Here is a 14,769-nt window from a genome sequence, read left to right as displayed (position 1 = left end):
CATTCTCTTTATTAGTTTTATTGTGGGAACTACCTCTACTGCTACCTCTAAAGTAGCATTATAGCCACCAAAATCACTGAAAATGCGGTTGCTAAGCAATGACTATAATGACTAATAATATAAAATGTTAGGTGTTAACATAAAGTAAAATCTCAACTGTTCATAGAACCTATAATAATGACAACGGCAACAGTTCAGGCTTTTTCACATGATTCTACTAAATTTTATATTGCATAAATAGTCTTCTTGGCAAAGTTCTTGAATGAATAAGTCCATTGTTAGTTTCTTTAATAGGCACCTTATTAAGTGGAAGTAAGATTAGGATTTTAAAGGCTTTTGTAAGGAGAAAAGTGAGGTAAAAAGATTTAATTGACACATCGTAAGAAGTTCAACGTGACAGTGGTCAAACCATCTCAACACGTTAACAGTTTATGTGACGAAAACAAGATTAGGACTAATATGAGTCACGAATGCTAAGTTGGAGGACCAAAATGAGTAAATCGAAATTTTGAGGAATAGATTGAAAGACTAATGTGAGTCACGAATGCTAAGTTGGAGGACCAAAATGAGTAAATTGAAATTTTGAGGAATAGATTGAAACGCAAGTGTAATTTGCAAGACCAATTTGAGTATTTACTCCATGAAAACATGTCAATTTTGTTGCTAATAATATCAAACACTTGATCATAACACCCCAGACAATAACCAAATCAATACTAGCATTTGGTAAATTTGAAATCATAAAACATTGATTTTTTATTTATTTTTTATCTTTTGTTTCTGTAACAAAGTATATATTATACAAGAAATAAGTAAATGCCACATCCAACAGTTCAAACAAAAAACAGACCACAACATAATCTAGTTGCCAATTATTCATAAATCATCATGAACATGACATATAATTCAAGCTAGTTCAATTATATTTCTTTAATCTGATTCTCCTTCAACTCAAGGAGGTACTTCTCCTCTTCCTCTTGAGTCATGAAAGAAGTAACAGGAAAAGACCTTCCTATCCCCATAGGAGTCTTAAATGTAATCTTCTTCCCTTTAGGATCCTCCATGCTCATCTCAGATATTGGCACCCAAATCATCATCTGCTTGCTCTTGATCCCACTCATCTTCTTCATCTTTAGCTTCTCAACATATCCGGTCACCTCGGCAGCATAGCTCACCTTTGTGTTTGTCTTCTCAAAGTAATGCTCGTATGGCGCCTTTAGCTTCATCCACACGAAACCTGTTTCCTTGACTCTGCCACACTCCACAAGGTCCTTCAATGGAAGAACACCCTTTGGGAAACCAAGCTCTTCCAAGAGCTCGATCGAGTGGCGATGACACTCTTCCATGCCATAAACTATCTCTACTCCTTCATGATCCTTCATTGTTGAGATGATGCTGCTAGTAGCCATTTTTCTCAAATAAAATTGTTAAATTCTTCTATAAGCTAAGGTAATTAATATCAAATTAAGGAACATAATAACAATAACAAAACACCATTGAATTATATATACAAACAAGGTGTACTACATAAACAAGGTCTAATGGGGAAGAAACTAATAAGGAAGTTGCTTCTTCTTGGAAGTTGAACAGATTGGTCTGTTTCTAAATGCAGTTGTTCAACCAATTAGGACTACAATTTATTGTTTGGTAGGTTTTTGCTTTGTCCACATATATATGAAGCTACCATTGCTTGGCCACATTAGATTGCTTAATTAAACTAAGTTCATGCTTATGTTATATAGAAGTAATCAAATTCGTATTTTATCACTATTAATAAGTTATACAGAAACGTTAAAATAAAATTGTTTTGGAATCAAATGTTATGGTTCAAACAAACAATATGAATGTTAATTAGAACTTAGAAGTTTATATTATACTATATATGGCATGTTATTGAATTTATAGGTGGATTTTGTTAGGAATTGGTAGTTAAGCTAAGTGTAATTGTCATAGCTTTGACTTTTTGTGGTGACGTTAGGTATAGATTTAAAATTTACTCAGTTTGAACAAAAATAAATTTAAGATAATGCTATCTTGTACCTTAACAAGGAAGAACTGTGCTGGAAACAACATTTGAGGGTAGAGATTCATTTAAGCGCGTCATTAGTATTGTAGCTTTTAACCTCTTACGATGAATAATAGGAAAATTTTTTTATATGAATGTGCCCCTATTTTTTTATAGGGTGTACAAAATAATAATTTTAGAAACTACAAAATTAGTAGCCAAAATTTCCTCATATAACTTGGGCCGTCCTAGTTCTTAATATTCTGCCGCAACTTTACTGAATGCGAGTTGAATAAAAATGATAGCGTTAAGGATTTCTCTATAAATTTGAAGCACTTCGACATTAAACATGAACAGAAAACATAAGATTGAACAAGTCAATTGCTGAAAATCATTTCGTTAAGGCTTTAATACATGGGTACATTGCAACACTCCCATTCCGTTCCCTCTCAAAATTCAAGCCGAATGGAAAATAGTGAAAATACGCATTGCGATCCAGGTAATAACTTGTATCTTAAAACATTCCCATAATTGAATAAAATACTAGGCATAAATTATCATTTAATTAAAGGGTCCATCTAGTGTACAGATGCACTTTGGTACAGATTTACAGATTTTTGTTTTTATTTGGTTTAAAAGTGTATCACTAAAAGTGTTGCTTAAGGAGAAAGTGTTACCCTTAATCGTTAACTTGGCTCTGATACCAAATTTGCAATCATTTTTAAAATATGATACCATTTTTTTACTAGTCCTTGTATAATGTAATTTCATTTTTATAGTTTTCAATCTTGTTTTAGTTTATAATATTCTTTTTTGCATGGATTATTGTATATAAAATTTTTTATCTGTTTGTCTTTTTCTTCAATATAATTTCTTAAATCCTCAAAAACTTCTTTTATTTCTACACTTTCTGTTGTTTCTAAATACCTTCTTAATTTTTCAACTTCATTTTCCATTTTTTCTTTCAACAGCTTTAATTCTTTTAAGTCATAATATGGTTTTCCAGGCATTTATAAATTTTTTAAGTTTAATTCCAACTTGTTTATATTTATTCTTATTTCTATCCTTTTTATTATAAGGTCATCAATTTTGATCTGAAGGTCATTTAATTCCCTTTTATACTCTTTTATTTTACTTTTTAATTTTTCTGCTCTTTTTCTTTTTATTTTATTTTCTGGTTTTTCAATCTTCTTATGCTTCATTATTTATTTTAAAATCTTTGCAAACTCTATCATTGATTCATTACTATTTTCTAGAGATTCTATTAATTTTTCTAGCTCTTCAACTTCTCTTTTTAACTTGTCATAGATTATTTTTAGAGTTTCAAATGCTCTTTGATTTATTTCAGAAAACTGTAAATAATTCAAACGATTTTCTCTTTCAAAGAGCTCTTGTTTCTTGTCTTGATAAGTTACATATATTTCTTCTTTATTTATTGTCATAATTTAGTGTTTAGGGTTTCATTTAATTTTTCGACCTTTTTTGTTAATTCTTTTATTTCAGAATTTTCTTCTTTAATCTTCAACTTAGATAGACTTAAAGGGCTATTAATTTTAGATTCTCTTATTTGAAAATTCGATGAAACTAATTTTCCTGACGGTTCTTTTAATAATAGAACTGGGTTTTCAATAGCTTTATATTTTGGTATTTCTGTTTTTACAATTTTCTGAAATAATTCATCGACATAAATTCTTTCTCTGTTTTTAAATATTATACTATGATGGCTATTTGTTAAAGCATAATTTATTGCATATGTAATTGAAAATGGTTCATCATCTTGTTCCATTAAATTCTTTCTGTGAAATTTATAAGCCAGACTTATAGATCTTCCAAGATTTTCAGTTGATAAAGGTATAGCATATCCCAGATGGGCATTAAATTTAACATTTACGTTTGCCAAGTTTCCATGAACAATTCCAATTATTTGATCTATTGGGTCATCAGTAATTCTTTTGTCACAGATTGCTAGGCTTATTGGTGAATTAATTCCTTTCATATATGTAGATTTGATTAAGACTTGTATAGTACTAATATGAATCCATCCAATTTTAGATCTTTTTTGTTGATCCTTAATTTTCTCAATCTGTTTACTTATTTCTTCATCATTTATCAAAGCTATTTCAAGTTCTCCATTGGCGGATTTTATCTTTATAGGGGCTTCAAGTTGAATTTTTCCATAGTATATTATATTTTTTCTATTAAAAACTTCTTTTAAAAGGTTTTGTTTATTAAAATTTTCGTTTGATTTGAGATTTAATTCTGTTTTTAAAACAGCCTGTTTTTCATTATCTAATAAAGCAGTTAATCTATAATAATCAGATTCTTCTGTTAATTCTAAACTTTCTAAATAATTCATAATTGAAAGACTTAGAATGAATACATACCTTTCTGGAGAAAAACTTCCTTTATTTAATATATTTTACATAAGGTGTTTTTATCTCCAGAGGGGAGATTGTAAATACTAACTCCAGAGGGGAGTTTAGAACTATTTTTCCCTAATGGGAATTCTTCTTCAGATCATAGAATCGCCTCGGCAGCTTCCTCCTTGCTCTCCTAGCATTTGAGTACTCTTTGCCTCCTGCTTTCTATTTTCTGATGCCTTGTACAATTGCCTAAGCAACCTATTTATAATGGTTGGGTCTGATGGACAATTCCCATCCTTACCCTTCTTATGACGTCATTGCTTACGTCATTGTTTATTATTTTGCACCAGCTACATTGTTGGTGCTCTATGACCTAAGCGCTTACGTCACTATGCAATAATGTTGAGAGATGCTTCAGATGTGCTGTCTTCCTTTTTCATTATGTGTCCTTCAGATGCGTTGTCTTCTTCTTTTATCATGTGGGTTGATTCCGTTTTATTATTGCTTTCTTCAGATAACTCTGAGACGCATAGCTGGCACTTGTGGTCTTCTCTCTCTTTTATCAGATAGCAGAGATTCCTCTTTATCCCTTCAGGGAGCTTTTCTAAGAGTCCAGACAAGTTGTAGAATGCTGATTCAAATTCCACTAAGAGTCTCATCTCTCTTTCTTCAATTTCATTCCTTTTACTAGACACAAGCAAAGTATTTCTGCTTTTATAATTAATTCTTGTATGAGATTCCCTTGTTATCTTTTGAGTTCTTTCGAAGACCCTTGCTAGTGTGCTGGCTAGCCTTCCTTCATGACTGTAGATTGTTAAATCTTGAACTTGATCAATTGGTTGAAAATTTCCTGGGAAGACGGACATGAATATTACTTGGTGTGCTGGAACCAAGCATTCTTCTTCTTCATTAAAAATAGGTTGACTGTTCGTAAATTTTAGGGATATATCCCTTGGATTTACGTTATCAATCATATTTTTAAATCTCTTCACTGCATCAACGAATCCTGCAGGAAACTCACTAATAATTTTTAGATCATTAAAAATTAAAATTGTATCAATTAATCCATACTGGAAAAACTGATAGGTGTCCGATGGGGATGCATCTGGAAATATAACCAGCTTTGTTAGCTGTTCTTTGGCAATAGGATAATATCCCAAAATTGCTCTTCTTTCTTCAGTCCAGTTCAGAACTATGTTAAGGGTTTCTCTGAGATTTGATCTACAGACCCTTTTCTTTTCTTTGATTTCAGCCCTTGTAGGAATGTTTCTTATTATCCCTGTTCTCTGGGTTTGAATTGGAGCTTTATCTGCTCTTTTTAGGGTTTGCTCTGGATGAAGAGTTTCATATTCCCTGAAAGATTCCTTTGCTTCTTCTAGTGTTAAAAACCCTCCTTTATGAATTATCCTTGATTGATGTGTAAATGGTGCTGCTTTTTCCCAGGCATCATATACTCCTTTCATGGGGCCATTATAAATTACATAATATTTTTTATCTTGGGTGGATTTTTTGATAATTTCAGCAATTGTTTTATTTTCTGGAAATTTTTCTTCACCTGATTTGTCCACCACGCTTAGCTGGCTGAGCTCTGATGGTTTTGGTTGTTGTGTTGATCTCATTGCCTCGATGGCCTTCTTGAGGGATTGGATCTGTGTCCTTATTTGCTGACAATGCTTGCATTTTTCGAGTTCTTGTTCGTATTTCTGAATTTCTTGATCTAATGCGTTGAAGACGAACTCCATTCTCTTGTTAATGTATCTGCAATAACATTTTTGTCACCCTTAATATATTCAATTTTTATTGGATATTGTAACAAAAATAATTGCCATCTTACCAATCGTCCATGATTATAATCAACTTTTAAATTATATCGTATGAAACCTGTTAGGTAGCTTGAATCTGTCCTTAATGTAAATTCTCTGGGTAGTAAATCAATTTTCCATTTCTTAAGAGATTTAATTGCTGCTAGAGTTTCCTTTTCATGAGTGGTATATCTCTGTTCTGTTGGAGTAAAAGTTCCTGAAATATACCTGCAAAGTAGTTCCTTTGGGGAATTTTTAGAATCTAGTGATTCTTTTCCTTGCTCCAAACTTTTTATAGCTTTCTTAGCTTTTAGACATCCTGACCAGGTTATGTCTGAAGCATCTGTTTCTACTATTAAGTAGTCATTTTCTTCTGGAATATAAAGTTCTGGAAGTTTTTCACATAATTCTTTAATCTTTTGAATTTGCATACTATCTTTTTCATCCCATTTCCATTCTTTTTTAGTACTTATTTTTGGAAATAAGCTTTTAGTGTATTCTGTTATATTCTTTAAGAATCCTTGATCAGAAATATAATTTATACATCCTAAAAATCTTTGTAATTGTTTTCTATCTTCTATTTTATTAGGAAATAAATTTACCTTTTCTAGGACATTTGGTTGAAGTTTTAGCTTTCCTTGAGTAGATAGAATTAATCCGAGAAACTCTATTTCTTGTTTTGCTATTCTTGCTTTCTTTTTGCTAAGAACTAATCCTTTTTCTTTACATCTTTCTAAAACTATTAATAATTTTTGAAGATGATCTTCTCTATCCTGTTTTGTAAAAATTAGTATATCATCAATATACACTAAAACAAATTCATTTAACTCTTTTAGATTTTCTTCCATAAATCTTTGGTAAATACCTGGGGCTTGTTTTAATCCGAATGGTAATACATTCCATTCATAGAGTAACACACTTGTTGATTCTTTTGTTGGGCAAGTAAAAGCAGTTAATTTCTTTGTTTCTTCGTCTAAACGAAGCTGCCAATATCCTGATTTTGCATCAAGAGATGAAAACCAAGTTGCTCCTTTGATTTTTTCTAAAATAGAATCTTTTCTTGGAAGTTTATGAGCATCACCAATAGTTGCTTCATTCATCTTCTTATAGTTAATAACCATTCTTCGTTTTCCCCTTTTAATTTCATTATTATTTTCGACATAAAAGGCTGGAGCCGCATGAGGACTTTTACTTAATCTTATAATTCCTTTTTCCAAAAGATCTCTACATTCTAATGAAAACTCTTCTCTATCTCTTGCGGAATAAGGAATTTTATTTGGAACATTTATCTCTTTTGTAGGATCTTTTAATTTAATACTTACTAATTCGTTATTTGTATTTTTAACATCTAAAGGATTTTCAGCACAAATTTCATCCAAAAGTTCTTCTATCTTTATTTCAAGACTATTTTTTGGGATATTTATCTGAAAGTATAGATTTAAATAACATGTCTCTAATATAGAAAATATTTTAAATTTTAAGATCTTATCTATAGTGGTAGTTGGTATTTTTATACGTTTTGATTTTTGATTTATTGAAGAATCGTGTGGTGCTTTTAAAACTATATATGTTAATTCTTGAATGAATGGATGATATAGCTTTAAAAAATTATTTCCTATGATAAAATCCATTCCAGAGTCTAACATATATATAGATGGAACAATGAACCTATAATTTTGAATAAAAATTTCAACCATCTCTGCTTTTTGGTTAATTTTATGTATTGATTTGTCAGCTATTCTAACTCTTAATGGTTTCTTTAATTTTTTCCAATCAAGTTTTATGTTTGAACTAGCAAAGCATTGCGTTGCTCCAGAATCTATGAAAGCATTTATAAACTTTTCTGTTATTTTTATAGTAATAAATGTAGCATTATTACTCAGTCTCTGAGTCTGTTTCCGAGACATATTCAAAAATATAGTCTAAGTTATCATCAGATTCTTCTAATGGTTCCATAAAACAGGACTTAGCAATTTCTATTTGTTTAGTAAGATCCTTTTTATCCTTCTTTTTCGGACATTCATTTGCATAGTGACCTTCTTCTTGGCAATACCAACACTTACAATTTTCTTTTTTATTTGGGCAATAATCACTTTTTTGTCTTTTGTTGTTATTTCTTTTTCTAAAATACCTCTTTTTTCTCCAGTTTGGATAATATTTTCTTTTTCTAAATTGATATTTTCTTTTTCTTTGAAAATTTTTATTAAGACCATATTTTTGAGGTATCTCTTCATTATCCTGACAGCAAATTCTAATTATATTTGCAAATCTTTTTTGAGTTGCTTCTTGCATACAACGTTCTTTTATTTCCTCTCTTATTGCAGAGGTTGCTCCGCCAAAATTATTTTCAATTGTTCCTCTATTTATTTCTCTTATAAATCTTCCCATAATAAATTCATTAGCAGGATATGGAAGTTTTGTTATATACATACTAAGATAATGATTTTTATCTTCTTCTTTTAATTTGTAATAATGTATTCTATATTCACATATATAAGACTCCACATTACATAGATCATATATCTGAATGTTAGCTAAATGATTTTTTGCTTCTTGATATTCTTTATTATAGACTTCTTGTTTATGATCTATAATATTTTTTCCAAAAAATTCTTTATATAGGATCATCATTATATATAATATCTTATCATAAGCTGTTGTTTTTGTTGCTAATTCTTCTATTATTTGGTTTTCTATTGATGTCATATAATCTCTTATAGCTCCTTTAGTATGAAACCCTATGTAATTCCAAATATCTCTTCCAGATAATTCGTTAAGTTTTGGATTAGTAAAGGCTTCTAATAAGAAGGAATTCAACCAGTTTTCGAAAATTTCTTTTTCATTCTTTTTACAGTCTAAATCGAGCATTCTTTCTCCTTCCATTTCCTGAATTTTAGGAACGTATTTTGATGGTGTTTTTGTATATTTTGAATCTTTATTTATAAATCCTTTTTTAAAAGCATAATTATCAAAACCTGTTTCCCATTTAAATTGAGATTGATTATCCCTAGATGTTCCAGCTTCATTTTTTACTTGTATTGGAATTGCTGGTTCTTCGTCACTTGAATAATCTAGGATGTGTTCTTCATTTTCTATATTTTCAGAATTTACTAATTCTTCTTCTATCTGAAATCCCTGTTCCATAATATTATTTTCTTGAGCCATTTTTAATTGTTTAAAAAGCATTGTAATTTCTTCTAATTTTTCTTCAATATTCATAATTTTAGTGGTGGTTTTACTTTTAAATCTGTTATGTTGATTATATTTTGAAATTTTTCTTCTTTGGAATTTTCTTTTTCCTTATTTCTTTGAAATTTTATAGATACTAATATTTCTTCAAGCATATCTACTATAGAATTTAATTGTGGGTTAAAAGTATGATAAAGATGTGGGAAATCATTTCCATGGTAACATTTCTTAGAAATTCCGTATGAAAAATAAAATTTTTCAGGTTTTTGAAGTCCTTCAATAAAACTTATAGTAAAATAAAGATTAAAATAAAGATTTTGAGTTTAAGAATTCGGTGTCATTACAGTTAACATTAGTTAAAATCATTAATTTTTGATCTATTAATTTCGATAACTTAATTATTTCTTCTCTTAATTCTTCTAATTTACTTTTTTCCATTAGGTGACGTTTTTTCTTTGTGAAGAGCTAAGAGCTACGGTTTTAAGTGAAAAGTGTGGCTTTAGAAAGTGTGGTTTAAGAAAGCAAATCTTTAAATATGTACAGATTTAAATCTGTACCATATAATTTCCTTTAATTAAATGGCCTATTTTTTTAATGAATTAAGAATCCTTTTTTGTTCTTGATGAATTAAGAATCTTTGAACTATATTGGTGGGGCGCGCCAGGCCCAGGCTATAGTGTAAGGCCTAGGCGACGCTCGATGGGCCCAGTAGCAAGCTACTGTAGTGGCCCATCCCCCTCAATAAATAAATTTAATATCGTGTGGACCAATGGCCCACATATCAGATATTAAACTGATAAGAACAGATACTACACTTGATCTTAGCCAAAAGGCCGAGAAAGGTATGATTTCTCACATATTCATTTCTTTCTTTTATACTAATGCCTTCCCTCTTTCCTCTTCTGCGCCGCTGATGTGGGACTTCTTAAGTAGTTCAAAGACACACACCACAAACTGACTAAACCTTTCTACCAATCTTTCTTCCAACACGATTAACAAATCTGGTCTCACCGTATTCACACAAGAAAATTCTAACAAAATAATCCATGTTTACCTATATATATAAATATAAAAGTAGATTGTAGAATCTGAACAACAAAACAGTAGGTAGGTTGCATTGTGTCATTCAAAAACAGCAAAACTAAACTAGTTGCTGAGTTACCAATACAATCACACAAACAAAAATAGCAAAATAGCAATTTTGATGGTCATGTATTCTTGTGTTTGTGTTTCACGCTGAGTATTCATGTACAAGTATTGCTCTGTTTTAATGTGTTGACCTCATTGTAGATTGTTGTATGGGAAAGAGGGTATATTAGCTTCTTCATAATTCATGCTCTGGATTTGATGTGATTGCCAAGGTTACCATGTTTACGGTTCTAGTTGTCCTATGATTAGTTACTGACAAGTAGAAATCGGACTGATTTGCATTAAACCACCAGAGAGAATTTAATTTGTTTTCTGCAACCATATTCATCTTTTTCAAGCACAAAATCTTTTTCTTCAGATAAGATTTGGGTTAAGGATACCTCAGTATTTTAATAAAAGATTTATGTATCTATGATTGCTTGACATCTTAGAAATATAGGTATTCATCTATGTTTCTCTTTGACATCTTAAAAATCTAGGATACCTCCCTCTATCTTCATCCCTAGGCCACACTTTTGTAACTGCCTTTGGCCCTTCTTCATAATAATAACCTCCATGTAGTTGTATTAGCTCTGTGCCTGTTGTTTGATTTGAAAATGTTGAATACATACATGAATTATGTAGATTTCTTTTGCCTGTTGTTGTCTCCATGGTTAATTGTTGTCAGATATGAATGAAAAACACACACTGAGACTAGTTAGGTTTTTTTTTTTTGTGTTTTTTAAATCTTTTTTTAATAAATTTTTTATGTTTTGATTTTATTTGTGTATTCTATTCCTATGATTTTTTAAGGATTCCAAACCTATTGTACTACTTATAAACTTCACTATTCAATTCAGTGTCTCATTGTTTTTATCTGAGTAATATTTTTTGGTCTTCTAATAAGACAACATGTTAATGCTGCATAATTAACCGTATTATATACTGTTAGTTGCAAAAGGAGAAACTAATGATGAGAATTGTGAATTCAGTTTACTAGCTATATAATATTCTATGTATCATATCTTCTTCATAATTTTTGAATGTAATCTTTAATATAAGGTTCTTTTATTAAATATTTGTCATCTATAGAACTTAGTCATTTCAAAACCATCATAGTAAATTATATAATCAGCCATGTGACTGGTTTTATACTTCATATATATATATATATATATATATATATATCTCATGTGTTGTGGGATATTCTTTTGGCTATTAATTTTATTTTTTAAATGATGAAAAAAAGTTTATATAGAATAAATAAATAAATAGTAAAATCTTTTAGTTAAATATTTTAATATTTTTTTTGACATAATGGATCTCAAACAGAAAATGAAAGTTATTGCCTACTTGATTTTATATTCGAATTAATGAATGACCTTATAGTTAAATTATTGATGATTTGCTATGTTTTGATTATATTGCAATTGAGTAAAAAGAAAAGAAAATGAAATGATAGTGATAGTAAACAAGTAATAAGGGATGTTAGTGTTGATAGAATTATTTATTTTAGGGATCAGAAAACACAAAAATGGATAGATGTGCCTTTCATGCATTGTGTAACATGCTTAAAGGGGTTAGAAGGTTAGAACAAGTAGGAATATGAGTATGGAAGTAATGGTTGCCATGTTTTTACATATTATAGCACGTATCGTCAAAATTAAAGTAATAAAAAGACAATTTGTGAGATCTGAAGAAATAATTAATAGGCGGTTTAATGATGTATTGCTTGCTATTTTGAGATGTTATAATCTCTTCCTGAAGAAACCTCAACCATTTAGCTAGGATAGAATAGATGAACGATGGAAATGGTTCAAGGTAATTTATCTTGCTAATGTTGTTAAACCTCATATGCTTGGTGTTTTTTAGGATCGAGTTAATTAATTTTTATTTTGGATTTTAGAATTGCCTAGGAGTCTTAAATGATACTCATATCAAAGTCAATGTCCTTGAGGCTGATAAGCCTAGATATCAAAACAGAAAAGGTGACATAACAACCAATGTGCTTGAAATGGTTGCTCCCGGTATGCAATTTATCTATGTACTGGCGGGTTGGAAGGTGATGAGCGGATAATTTATACGCTTTTTGGCATTGTTTTTAGTATATTTTAGGAGGATCTAGTTACTTTTAGGGATGTTTTCATTAGTTTTTATGTTAAATTCACATTTCTAGACTTTACTATGAGTTTGTGTGTTTTTCTGTGATTTCAGGTATTTTCTGGCTGAAATTGAGGGACTTGAGCAAAAATCAGATTCAGAGGTTGAAGAAGGACTGCTGATGCTGTTGGACTCTGACCTCCCTGCACTCAAAATGGATTTTCTGGAGCTACAGAACTCAAAATGGCGCGCTTCCAATTGCGTTGGAAAGTAGACATCCAGGGCTTTCCAGAAATATATAATAGTCCAAACTTTGCCGACGCAAACTGGCGTTCAACTCCAGCTCTCTGCCCAATTCTGGCGTCCAGCGCCAGAAACAAGTTGCAAAGTGGAGTTCAACGCCCAAAATGGCACAAAAGCTGGCGTTCAACTCCAAGAATGACCTCTCCACGTGTAGACTTCAAGCTCAGCCCAAGCACACACCAAGTAGGCCCCGGAAGTGGATTTATGCATCAATTACTTACTTCTGTAAACCCTAGTAGCTAGTTTATTATAAATAGGACTTTTTACTATTGTATTAGACATCTTTGGACGCCTGGTTCTTAGATCATGGGGGCTGGCCATTCGGCCATGCCTGGACCTTTCACTTATGTATTTTCAACGGTAGAGTTTCTACACTCCATAGATTAAGGTGTGGAGCTCTGCTGTTCCTCAAAGATTAATGCAAAGTACTACTGTTTTTCTATTCAACTCAACTTATTCTGCTTCTAAGATATTCATTCGCACTTCAACATGAATGTGATGAACGTGACAATCATCATCATTCCCTATGAACGCGTGCCTGACAACCACTTCCGTTCTACATCAGATTGAATGGATATCTCTTGGATATCTAATACAGGGGACCGAGTCCGAGTTATTAGTGTCTTTGTGGTGTAAGCTAGATTGATGGCGGCATTCATGAGAGTCCGGAAAGTCTAAACCTTGTCTGTGGTATTCCGAGTAGGACTCTGGGATTGAATGACTGTGACGAGCTTAAAACTCGCGAGTGCTGGGCGTAGTGACAGACGCAAAAGGATAATAAATCCTATTCCAGTATGATCGAGAACCTCCAAGATGATTAGCCATGCAGTGACAGCGCATTGGACCATTTTCACAGAGAGGAATAGGATGCAGCCATCGACAAGGGTGATGCCTCCAGACGATTAGCCGTGCTGTGACAGAGCATTTGGACCATTTTCCCGAGAGGATTGAAAGTAGCCATTGGCACCGGTGACATCCTTACATAAAGCCAGCCATGGAAAGGAGTAAGACTGATTGGATGAAGACAGCAGGAAAGCAGAGGTTCAGAGGAACGAAAGCATCTCTACACGCTTATCTGAAATTCTCACCAATGATCTACATAAGTATTTCTATCCTTGTTTTCTTCTCTATTTTCGTAAACTCCATAACTAATTTATATCCGCCTGACTGAGATTTACAAGGTGACCATAGCTTGCTTCAAGCCGACAATCTCCGTGGGATCGACCCTTACTCACGTAAGGTTTATTACTTGGACGACCCAGTGCACTTGCTGGTTAGTTGTATCGAAGTTGTGACAAATTATGAATTAAGATTAAGAGCACCAAGTCTTTGGAGCCATTATTAGAGATCACAATTTCGTGCACCAAGTTTTTGGCGCCGTTGCCGGGGATTGTTTGAGTTTTCGGCAAGCTTTTGGTCCGGTAACATCAGTGCCAAGTTTTGATCCGGCAACAACACCAAGTTTTTGGCGTCGTTGCCGGGGATTGTTCGAGTTTGGACAACTGACGGTTCATCTTGTTGCTCAGATTAGGTAATTTTCTTTTTGTTTTATTTTCAAAAATTTTTTTAAAAAAATCTTTCAAAAACTTCTCCTTTGTTTTCAAAAAAATTTAAAAAAAAAATGTTTTCAAAAAAATATATTTTTCTTCAGAATTTTTAAGAATGAATTCTAGTGTTTCATGAAGCATATGAAGCCTGACTGGCTGTAAAGCCATGTCTAAATTCTTTTGGACTGAGGCTTCCAAACCATCAGCATAGAAGCAAGTTACCTTGATAAGTAATGAGCAGTATATTCTCTGATGTTACATGCTAAAGCTTGGCTGGCTATTAAGCCATGCCTGACCCTTTGATTGGAGCTTTAGACTAAAGAGCATAAGAT

At 31.7% G+C, this 14,769-nt stretch overlaps 2 protein-coding genes and 1 non-coding gene across 3 annotated transcripts; all 3 read right to left on the bottom strand.

Annotated features, from left to right (window-relative positions):
• Positions 1-722: 722 nt before the first annotated feature.
• On the bottom strand, positions 723-1,700 carry LOC107635442 (DUF538 family protein (Protein of unknown function, DUF538)). Its single transcript, XM_016338920.3, has one exon. The coding sequence runs from the start codon at positions 1,407-1,409 to the stop codon at positions 921-923; it is 489 nt and encodes a 162-aa protein (XP_016194406.1). The 5' UTR covers positions 1,410-1,700; the 3' UTR covers positions 723-920.
• A 3,057-nt stretch (positions 1,701-4,757) lies between these two features.
• LOC148578525 (uncharacterized) lies at positions 4,758-6,110 on the bottom strand. Its single transcript, XM_088501566.1, has one exon. It carries the CDS (start codon positions 6,108-6,110, stop codon positions 4,758-4,760), a length of 1,353 nt encoding a protein of 450 aa, XP_088357692.1.
• A 3,899-nt stretch (positions 6,111-10,009) lies between these two features.
• On the bottom strand, positions 10,010-10,205 carry LOC148578524 (U2 spliceosomal RNA). Its single transcript, XR_015904059.1, has one exon. It is a non-coding gene; the product is annotated as a U2 spliceosomal RNA (small nuclear RNA).
• Between the last annotated feature and the right edge of the window lie 4,564 nt (positions 10,206-14,769).

The sequence above is a fragment of the Arachis ipaensis genome, chromosome B1, assembly GCF_059453495.1.
Source record: "Arachis ipaensis isolate K30076 ecotype BB chromosome B1, ASM5945349v1, whole genome shotgun sequence".
Lineage (NCBI taxonomy): Eukaryota > Viridiplantae > Streptophyta > Magnoliopsida > Fabales > Fabaceae > Arachis > Arachis ipaensis.
This window is presented reverse-complemented; position numbering and strand designations above follow the sequence as displayed.